At 33.7% G+C, this 11,612-nt stretch overlaps 1 protein-coding gene across 1 annotated transcript; it reads right to left on the bottom strand.

Moving 5' to 3' along the window:
* Positions 1-216: 216 nt before the first annotated feature.
* Positions 217-11,204, bottom strand: LOC123680345. The gene is made up of 4 exons (XM_045618191.1): positions 11,009-11,204; positions 10,121-10,426; positions 2,017-2,250; positions 217-546 (listed from the first exon to the last, which is right to left on the bottom strand). Exons 1-4 carry the CDS (start codon positions 11,108-11,110, stop codon positions 328-330), a joined length of 861 nt encoding a protein of 286 aa, XP_045474147.1. The 5' UTR covers positions 11,111-11,204; the 3' UTR covers positions 217-327.
* Positions 11,205-11,612: the final 408 nt, after the last annotated feature.

Genomic DNA, 11,612 nt, shown 5'->3' with positions numbered 1-11,612 from the left:
TTTTACTTTCCTAAAAATTAGAATAATTGTTGAATTCTAAAAGATACGTTTTGTGAATTTCAGCCGTAAAAAATTCGGTATGTTATAAATTATTCATCTCTCCTAGTTTTTATCTGAAGCAGTCAGGCTTATTCTCTGTTTTTTCCATTTACACGGCAAGAATGCCAAAAATTCAATTTTTTCGCATTGAAAATGCAAAAGATAAATGAACAAAAATTTACAAAACTAGATTTATTGAACGGCATAGAATTCAGAAATTTACATAAATTAAATAAATACAAAATAAATAATATCCACCAATATGGCTTATAAAATCTTTTCTCTCATTTAGTTCGTTGGTACGTGAGCCTTGTATGCCAAGTTTTGGGCACTTTGGGCATCGAAGGTCCTGCCCCATCCACCACCACCTCCATAAGAATCGTGGCCACCTCCACTGCTGACTGAGGCATGTTCATGGTGTGGATGAGCAACAACTTCGTAAGTAACGTGTTTTTCCTGACTGAACAGTTTCTTCAAGCCTATTACGACAGCTAACACCAGGGCGAGCTGAAAAAATAAACAAATTAGATGGATATGCCAACGTGACAAGTGACATGACATTTGCTGTCATAATAATGGAGGTTATATTAGGTTATGTCACAAAGGAGAAAGATATCCGAAAGAATGATTGAAGAGGTAGTAAAAAACTACAACCTGATAAATACGAACTATGACATTCATTAATCATTTTTCCTAAGTAATCAAACATATAGATAGCTACGAATTCTCCATTCTGTTCATAATTCTCACGAGTTCAAAATGAGAACAACCTAACCTGTTCAAGATGAAAAATAGTTATCCCACTAACATGCCTACATGTCCACAGACATTTGAGATCAGTTTTCTACAACCAGGTCAGATCATCCTGTTTGATTGAATGAGTTTCTCTAGATAAACCAGACAATTCTAAAGTGGACGGCTTTCTAAGTAAGAATTTCTCGTATACTGCAAATTCATATTCGGTCAAAAGGCAATATTCTGCTCGAATGAACATATTTCTTGGAAACATATGACCGTAGAATTTGATATTGAAGTCTGGTATTTCATAATTCATATTCTGTGAATTCTGTTCGAAGATTATTACGAACGAAGTGGTCATTTTTTAATTTGGATCTACATAGTTCCGAGAAATGCAATATGTGCTTTACACATTTCTGTGATGTGTAGTGGCCCATATATCGTTATGGAATATCTCGCAAATGGAAACATGATAGGAATCTTCAATGTGGATTCACTCATGTTTCGCATCTCTCCCAACCTTTGATGTATAAATATTCTGAAATATTGAATTATCCTTTCCTCTGAATGAAGAAATATCTTGTTTCAGTTGCTATTTGGAGATTTTTTAAAGTTGGAAGGAAACAAGTAAAACACATCGATTACACTTAGACATATTGAAATTATTTCGTCAGAATATAGGTATATGCAGATGGAAGAAATAATAATATTTATTGATGCTGGGAAAAGTGGCTAGAATAACCATGATAAAAGTTATATCTCATCAAAACAATGAAGAAAAATTTAATAACGAAGTCTTTCGAAACAAGGACAAACCTAACAAACACAAGGAAATAGGATTGAATTCATTAAGAAGTGGAGCAAACTTCCATACTGAAATCTTGCAATGTATTCGCTCCCTTAGTACCTAGCAGACTGACTGAATATTGAATCATGTATTTAAAGTTGCAGCCAGATGTTGTTTTGATGACTTCATAAAGAGGCAACTAATAAAACTCCGTCTCATATTGTTGATAGAGCATCATCTCAGAAGTTATAATTATGGCGCTTGAAGTGAATATGATTTCAATAAATTGTGAGTTTTAAATTTATGGAAACTCGCTCTGTTGTATTTTGAATACGAAATTTATCATTACTTATTCTTCTGAGATCTTCTAATGAGAATTGAATATTTTGGCGATCATAACACGAAATAATTCATTTAATTTCATTTTTTCAAGCCTAGCAACTACTACTCACCTTGCTGACCAACAGAGCCTTTCCTACGAGTAATACCAGAGCCTTGAAGGCCAAAGCCTTGAGCAGACCAATTTTCATGGCAGCAGCTGCAATCATCATTCCCATTCCATTGTTCTTCTTCTTCCTAGCATCGCCATTGCCTGAAGTTTCATCTGGTTTCAGGGAGAAACCTAGAGTCATAGCGCCATCTTTGTCGGTGTTTCCAGTGACAACAACGTCAGTTCCATCGAAAGCCTTCAACAAAAATTGTAGGTTAGAGATTGAGATTGTTATCCAGGGTTTTGGAGGAAATAAAAATACTATATTATTTGAAATGAAAAGAATAATCATGTTCAAACTGGTCACTTCTAAGTGTTAATCCTATGCCATTGTCGTTATTACATTATTGTGTATTCTTATAGCAAATTTATATGATTTATGGTACTCTAAAGCTTGGAGTATGTATCTAGTTGCGAAAAATATATCATTCCGAAGTATTTTCAAGACTATCGAAAAATACTCTGAATTTTATTCTACAGTTCATTTTTTTTTCTTAGAATATCTCAAATAATGATTTTTTTTTCTTCTATTGACCTCTTTTTTCGATGGAAAAAAAAGGTAATACGGTGTCTCGAAACCAGGTCTTTCACATCAAAGTTCTGGCACTAATCACAGAGCTTTGAGTCAATAGCATGTGTTCACTATTGAAAAAAATTTATTCCAAAACTGTTTCCTTAGGTTTTCGATAACTTGATTTTCTGCTCTAAAAATGAGTGAATCGTATCCATGATCCAGGAGGATGAATACAGTATAACTAACAATAATTTTTTATGCAAATATCTCTTATTGTTCGATTTTTCGATTCAACATATCGCACTCCGGCGAGAACAGTGTCCCAACTCAAAAAATACGAATTCTGAGCTTATAACAGCAATGAATGCGTATTTTGTATCCTCACGTGCACGAAAAACGACACATCTCTAAGTCCCAATCCATCCGCTAGGGGGCAGTTGTGCCAGTTTTACTCTCAAGCTAATTCACGTTCATCACTGCAAGAACAGTGTCACTTCAGTATTGTTACAGGAAGGTGTGCATGTTGTCGGTCAAGAAAAGCGTAACATTTCGAGTTGTGACAGTTTTCGTGCAGTAAGGTAAGTGAAATATAATTTTTGATATTGTCATAAGCATAAAAGTGTCAGTTTTCTTGAATCAATTATCCCTAAATCTATTTTCTTGTTCCGTTGTATTTCGATTTGTGCCACTTTTCTTGATTGAAAGTGTTAGTGTTTTGTGTTATGTCACTTTTCTTGAATCAATTATCACTATATCTATTGATTTGTACCGTTTTATTTCGATTTGTGCCACTTTTCCTGATGGAGACGGTCAGTGTTTGGTGTTGTATCGCTTTTCTTGAATGAATTATCTCTAAATGGATGTTATTGTATTGTTTTATTTCGACTTGTCTCACTCTTCCTGACTTAGAATATCGGTATTTTGTGTTGTCACTTTCCTTAATTCAAAAGTACGTCTCACATTGTAGTCACCTAACCTTGTGATTGCGAATAATATTACTCTACGAAATGAACATCAATAATGTAGCTTGAAATTTATTTGTTGTAGATTCGTTATGAACCCAGAGCAAGGATACCGAGGTAGAAAAATTCTAGCAGCTGCTATTGCTGCTGCTGCTGAAATTGAAAAAGGACTAAATGGGGAATTTCAGCAATTAAAACATACGTGTCTAGTGTCTGGAATCTCCACGAAAATCCCGAAGAGTGGGCAGAGTTGTGAATTAAAAAACGAGGAAGGAAGCAAAAAACTTAAAACTTCTGACATGGAAGTCGTAGAAACCTGCTTGATTGGTGAAGTGGAGAACACTTTAGAAAGCGTGAAACCTAACAGAGACCTCGGCGAAAAAAGGCTGCAAACTGAGTCAAACGACGACGAAAGTCAGATTTATGAAGAGAATAATAATATAGAAGAAAGCGAAGGACAAGAAAATGTGATTGAAGTGCCGGATTTTTCCAAAGTGATAGTACAGGAAGATCAAACGACACATTTTAGACCAAAGTATGGTGCAGAAGAAACCACAGAACAAGAAAGTGCCACGAAAGAGACGGAATTGAACAACGACACAGTACCAGAAGATCAAGGATCACATTCGAAATGGCAGTGTGTTGAAAATCTGCATACAATGCGATTGAGGCTCCAACGGGTCAAACCAAGTCCACAACAAAAAGAATCATTAGATGAAAGTGCAGATGATTCAGACATAGATCCAGATTTTCATTATACATCATCTCCTAATTCTGAAAACACGTCCGAGTCATCAGGATTGGAAGAGAATGAAAATATTATTACTAACAAGAAAGAAGGTGCCGAATCAGACAATACCCAAACAGATAATAAGCGAAAAGGTAAGAAAAGGAAAGCCAATCCAGTTGAGTGGAAGAAGACTAAAGCAAAATTTCTCCGAAATGCTGGAAAACCTTATACATCATCATCAATTCGCAAAACAGAAATGCAGGCAAGAAAGGTACGGCCAGCGTGTGGTGAAAAATGTAAGCTAAAATGTTCAAGAAAAATTGAAGAAAATAAAAGGCTCGAAATATTTGAAAACTACTGGTCACTCGAAAGTCTGAAATCCCAACGAGAATTTATCTGTAGAAGTATGACCGCCGTCAGACCTCAGTATCAGTACAAGAAAGAAGGAAGTAGGCGCCAATGTAACCATGCATTCCATTTCGTAATCAACGAAGTAAACGTACGTGTTTGCAAATTTTTCTTTATGGCCACGCTGGACATCAACAACCGAGTTATTAGAACTGTAGTAACCAAATTAAACGAAGGATTTCTTCAAGAAGATCTAAGGGGTAAACACGGACACCACTTCAAAGTAGATTCTGCAATAAAAGATGGTGTTGTTGCTCATATTAATACTATCCCAAGAATTGACAGTCATTACCTGCGCGCGCAAACTTCTCGGGAGTTCATAGAGGGTGGAAAAAGCCTGGCTGATTTACACCGTGACTACAAAAACGAGTGCATTGGAAAAAACCTTCCGTTTGCAAATCTGACGATGTATTCCCGAATTTTCAATACCAATTTTAACATCTCTTTTTTCACCCCCAAAAAAGATCAGTGCGACTTATGCAGCTCGTATAACAACGCAAGGGTAGAAGAAAGAGAAGCGATACAAGAGAAATATGATAAACATTTGAAGGAGAAAGTTTTGTCAAGAACAGAAAAAGAAGAGGATAAAAAGAAGGCAAAAGAAAGCGAAGGAAAAATTATAGTCGCCACTTACGATCTCCAAGCGGTGCTACCAGCACCAAGAGGAGATACGTCTACCTTTTATTATAAAAGCAAAATCAACAGCTACAACTTAACTATAAATGAACTTCAGTCAGATAAAGTCGAGTGTTTTTTTTGGCATGAGGGTCAAGGAAATCGAGGTGCCATAGAAATCGGCACTTGCATTCTGAAATACTTAGAAGAAAAAGCTAAAACCAGAAATGACGATAACCTTGAAATTGTTTTCTACTCCGATAATTGTTGTGGCCAGCAAAAGAACAAATTCATAATGGGCATGTACCTGTATGCTGTGCAAAAATTTAAAATCAAATCGATCACACATAAATTTTTGATCAGGGGACACACACAAAATGAAGGAGACAATGTGCACTCTGTCATAGAGAAGTCAATTAAAAGAGCTCTTAAATCGGGTCCCATCTATATTCCTACTGATTACGTCAGATTAATTCGGTCTGCAAGGAAAACTGGAAATCCGTATAAAGTAACAGAATTGAGTTACGAGGATTTTGTCGACTTAAAAAAACTCTCTGAACAGATAGGATCAAATTTTAACAAAACATCAAACAACGAACAAATAAAAACTAGCGAACTAAAAGTATTCAAAGTGCAGAAGACTGATCCTGGCATTATTTTTGTGAAAACTACATACGAACAAAAAGATTATGGGCAGATCAATGTCAATAATACCAGGAGAAGGCAAGAGGGCATCTCTACAATAAAGTGCGTTCCGGCATATAAGAAAAAAATGGAGATTTCTGCCATAAAGAAAGCTCATATCAAATCACTTATCTCAGCAAAAAGTATTCCCACGTTGTATAAGCCCATTTATGACTCGATGTTTGCATGAATTGTATACTACTCTATTTTCATGTAATTTTTTTGTATTTTGAATAAGCTAATAAAGCACTTAATTTAAACTTCCTTTTTTATTCTAATTAAGTGGGCTTGGAAAGTGACATAAGTATTACTCAAGGGGTCACAACACAAAACAACTGATTTTAGAAAAGCAAGAAAAGTGACAAAACTCAGAGACCTGACCTAACCTGACCTGGTAAAACCACATATTTAACAAAAACTGATTTACAGGTCCATGATATTATTCTATAGATTATAATTGAATTCACTACCAAAAATAACTACTTGAAATTTAAAAGGAGCTTATACTATTTTAATATGAGTTTTGTAGTTTTCTTTCATTTGTTATTTCTCAAATACTGCATTTTTGAGTTGCGTCACTGTTCTTGCCGGGGTGCGATATTCTAAAATATAAACTATGAAATTTCAATTGGGGTAGTTTTTTTACTCGACCGATTCCAATTCATTATTTAAAATAATAATCCAAAAGGAAATCAGGTAATTACTTATCTTGAGATACTTCTTTAGTTGTAATTCCCTTTTGAATTAAGTGGGGCTTTTGTAACATATTTGGCAGGGGGTAAGATATCTAAGATACTTCTTCAAGTTGCAAGAATCAAATTCCTTCGAAAGGTATATAAGCTATTTTCCATAAAAATGGGAAGAACTGAATTAATGATCAGAAACTAACCAACTAAAATATTTTTTGATAGATTTAGTCAAGGTCATGAAATAACATTGCAGAATGAGACATATATGAACTAAAATCATCGTTTGAAATGTCCCTTAGATTATAAATCGTTATAGTGTGAATATTTGATTGAATAAACTGAATCTAATGCGTAATTATTTCTCAAAAAAAGTTGCTATAGATATAAGACATAGAATTCAAGTTCACGATGCATTTTAACCTAACTTATAATCTCTAGATATTGCAGTAGAAAGTTGAGATTCATCTCCAATCCACTAGCAATCAACATATATCTATTGTCGCACCTTCTTCAAGCTATTGACTCCTCCAAGATTAAAAGGTCACAAGCAGAACCTAACGGTATGCACTTCTATTAATTAAAATTATATTTTCCTCATCCGATAGAAGTTGACAGTCGACATCATTCTCTCCTCTAATCTCCCAGCTGTTTATTGAAAGAACAGATACAAGTACTAATAATGGATACGGACTACAAATTCACAATTGACCCAAGATATATTAACCATTTCAGGTGATTTGGATCAGTGGACTGTTTGTGGACGTTGAATTATTATGTTATGGTGAATAGGCGTTATAATTTAGAATGTTTAAGGACAATTTTGAATACCGTGATACGGTATTTAGATTTTGCCGGAACAATTGATCTTAAAGAGTAATATTTATGACAAATTATTGCTTCTGGTGTTGATTTCGAGAATATAACGGTTCGATCGTATTGAAGTATTGAATAGTGTTGGATCGACTCTGGTTGTTATTTTTGCAATTCCCATAGAAGACACCATAAAGGAATATATCTACATTCTACAGGGAGTCCAAGAATGAGAATCTGATCCTTAATGGTTTGAATCCTATAATTCTCTTCACTCTTAACTTTTGAGATACATGTTATTAAGGTTTCAAGAAGTTTATTATCATAGCTTATACTACTTCAACTTTCAATCGAAAATATGCACGCCACTGATTTTTGTGAAAATTTGATATTTTTCAAAATCTCTTTTATTTTCTTCTGCGATGAATGGTATCGGATGGAAAAATTAAAATTAAAATGAACGATTTCACCACTTAATTGAAGAAATACCTCCGAATAACTTGACAAAATCAAAAATAAAGGGATTAAGATATTGAAAGTGACTACGACAAACATTTTTAAAGATGTAGAAGATATGATAAAAAAAATTCTTTGGATTTTTAACATCTTGAAGCACATAATTCAAGTTTAGGACGTAGGTTTATACAAACTTCACCTCTTAAAGTGGCCTTAGTATTATCATCATTAAAGCATCTAATTTTGAAGCACCCTATGTAATCAATGTCACCGTTTTTTCAGGTGAAAATATTGATAGAAACATTAAATTTCTGAGATAAAAACCTCAATTCTACTTTTCAGATCTAATAATCCATTGAACACATGCAAAGTCGTTCGAAAAAAAAAAGTTGTTCCTTCCTAGTATCAAAATTACTTTATCTTACTTCCTTTCGTTTTGGAGCAAAAGGTTACTAGTATCTCAGAAACTTTTTTAAAAGAAGCTGTCTCCAACACAAAAAGTATTTTTACATAACTCAAATACTTTAGCTATTATAAAGTTCTTACTCAATTTATAGAAGAACGTGAAAAGTTTTTTATTGAGCATCTTAAAAGAAAATAATATATCTAAATGTGTGCATACTTCATACAGATCCTCTTCAACAAAGCAACTTATCTTGTAGTAGGATACTTTTGACAAATGTCAAAAGATTAAATAATCATAAGTGATTAATAAAATTAAATGAAAAAACGAAACAAGAAAGAAAAATGAAAGAAACATTGAATAAGATTAAAAGTTGAAGTTATTTAAAGGTAAAATGAAAGACATATTCACGAAGAACTTCCCATGAAGACCATACTTAATATAAATTTCCTTCTTCCTGGAAAACCAAGATAATAAATGTAGCATTACTTTCTCCATAAGGAAACAATAATGACATTCCCAAGGTAGTAATAAGTCGTGAAAAATTCAATGTCATTAGATCAACATCTTCAGCACAACTCCTCCAGTAATGACTATGGGACAAACTTAACTCGAGGAGAAAATTCAGCATAATAATGATGATTCTTGGAAAGTCAACTAATTACCGGAATAAAGGTCAACATATGAAACTGATATGCACCTGCAACGATTGTGCATCTGTTTCGAAGAGAAAATGAAAGGTTGTAAGAAAGTAACGATCTCGGTAAAAAAGGGTTACACTCCTCCAGACGACTTGTACAGCATCTCGACCGTGATCTTCGTTAGAGAATCTCTTAATCCGCATTATTCTGAATTATGTGAAAGTTCAAGCGTGTTAGAAGCGACCCAGGAAGAAGTGTTCCTATAATTGCTGTAGAGTTCGGCATTTTGAGGTCAATAACTACTTCTCATGACCATCGAGCCAAATTCCTCGAGGTGTTGGTATTGAAATTGAGGTTAAGTGCGAAATTTTGATTTGACGGGTGAAGATCACAGAAATATTTAAATTTCTTTATCTTTAGTCAGTGCTCTCACAAAGTATTTTTGAATGGGTGTTGGAAAAGTTTTACTCAAGTTTTTTTTCAAATGGTCGAACTTTTTCAGTTCCTTTTTTATAATTTTTTTATAAGTCTTTTGTCTAATATACCTTTTGCTATCTAAGATTCTTAGAAGATTTAGAACTTTTCGAAGAGTATCTGAGTATCTATTTATATTCTGCCAAAAGCTGAATTGATATGAAGTAACTAAGAAGACTGTTTTGACATTTCCTTCTATGTTTATTGTTTCATTTCTAGTTTTTTGAACTTTTTGGGAAAAGAAAATGAGACGAAGAAGAATTGGAAAAATACCTTTAAGAATGAATTACGTATTGCAAAATAAATGGAAGATTTTTTGTTATTTTTTCCTTCAAATTGTAGGATATGGAGATATAAAATAAATCAAAGTCGATCTGATATTCAGAAGTTCTTCTGCAAATTAGGAAAGAGAAGATTATTTTTGTCAAGCAAAATTGCACGTGATTCAGATGTTATATTGCAAGTTACCTCAAATATCTTCTGCAAATACTACCAACCTTAACAAGCTCGTGCGAACAATTGAATATCTAGAACTGCTATTAGCATAGCAATTTATGCAAATAAAAGCTTGTTTGGAAACAATTCAAGTTATTAGTGTATTTCAGGCAACTAATCGTCTGTGTACATAAATTTCGACTTCGACTAAAATCAAATTAATTCTTGTTTGATCTTCCACCTACCTTCCATTTCAAAGACCTGGTCCTGATGAAACTGGACAGTTTGTCTGTGATGACTTCACTGATTTGTTCTTCTTCAGACATGTTATCAACATCGTTCAGACTCCTTGAAGTGTCTTCTGGAATTTTTTCTGTTGATGTTTGGGTGATTTCTACGTCACCATATTCAATTGATGATTTTTTCAGCATCTTATTGAAATAGGTGACTAGTTTGAGCATCATGCACGCGCTGATGTCTCTGGTGGAGCATTTTGTGTTCAGTTTTTTCAGTAGGGATGCCTCTACAGTACTGTATTCGTTGGTGTTGACCTGAAGAACAAATATGGTTTTTAAAATGACTACAATCATTTTATGGGTTATGTTTGAGATACTTTAAGTGCTATGAATGATGATGTTAAGAAATTAATAATTTCTTTTTCACTACATTTGAAACGAAAAGATGCAAAAAAAATTTTGTTTCGTTTATAATTGGTAAAACTGTGTTTCAGTTTTGTTTTATCTAGCTAGAACGTTTTTGTGGAAATTTTCGAAATAAATAATTGTGCCATTTCATAAAAATATTCAACATTTAATGAACGACCTTATGGTTATTTACGAAACTTCATTGAATCTTGAGAAACTTTCAGATACTGTTGAAAATTTGAATAAATTTTTGCATTTTATTTCACCGGATTTTTTTCAGAATTCAAATTATATCTGCCAGATGAATTTTTGATGGTTGTGAAGGTAATTCATGAATGAATATTAAAGTGATAAAATATTAATTGCAATATTCAAACGTTATTTCTCATCCCACAATTATTACGATTATTTTTGACTGTGATAAAAAAGTTGAGAATTTTCATTCATAGAAAAAATTCGATTGTACTAATAGAAGTATTGCAGTCTTACTAAGTTATCCACGTGGCCTTTGTTATTGTCAACCACTGGTCCAGCCTGGGCCAAGGCCACAAGGCCAAGTGCAAGCACAGCACAGATCACTTTAGAGTTCATTATCACAATCGTGGATGTACAAACTGAACAACAGATGACCAACGGTTTTAAAAAACTTTGTACATGTCCGAGGTTGCAAATCGAATGAAGATCACAGGAAAGTAGGAAGATTTTATATCTTCTTTTCTATGTATGTCAGTTGGACTAGTTCTCTCAGGAATTAGGGTTATAGAATCTGTTTAAGAAGGAGGGAAATAGAAGTACAACCTTCTTTGTTTGGTGCAAAACAATCTCCCAACACTTGTTCCATCGACAGTGAAAATATTCAGTCGCCAATACCGAATATCTTCTCATTTGATACACTCTAACGTTCTCATAGGAATACCGCATTGAGGTTGTATTTGGTTACAGCAGTGAAGACGAGTCAGTTCATTCAGAATCCACTGGCTGTAGGATGGTAAATTATCTTAAACGATTGGTTTACGATTGTGTTTTAAAGTACTCACAATTGGTTAATATTTTTCACACCTTTTTTTAGCAGGTGCTTCTGTGTTTGTTTTTT

The sequence above is a fragment of the Harmonia axyridis genome, chromosome 5 (assembly GCF_914767665.1).
Source record: "Harmonia axyridis chromosome 5, icHarAxyr1.1, whole genome shotgun sequence".
Taxonomy (NCBI): Eukaryota; Metazoa; Arthropoda; class Insecta; order Coleoptera; family Coccinellidae; genus Harmonia; species Harmonia axyridis.
Note: the sequence above shows the minus strand (reverse complement) of the source record. Positions and strands in the feature narration are given on the sequence as shown.

Bases quoted from the DNA above. Each gene is read 5' to 3' on its own strand.
- LOC123680345 (XM_045618191.1), bottom strand. From the start codon at position 11,110: ATGAACTCTAAAGTGATCTGTGCTGTGCTTGCACTTGGCCTTGTGGCC. The intron at 10,427-11,008 runs GTAAGACTGCAA...TTTGTTCTTCAG, and splicing joins AAGGCCACGTGGATAACTTA to GTCAACACCAACGAATACAG. The intron at 547-2,016 runs GTGAGTAGTAGT...TTATTTTTTCAG, and splicing joins AGGCTCTGTTGGTCAGCAAG to CTCGCCCTGGTGTTAGCTGT.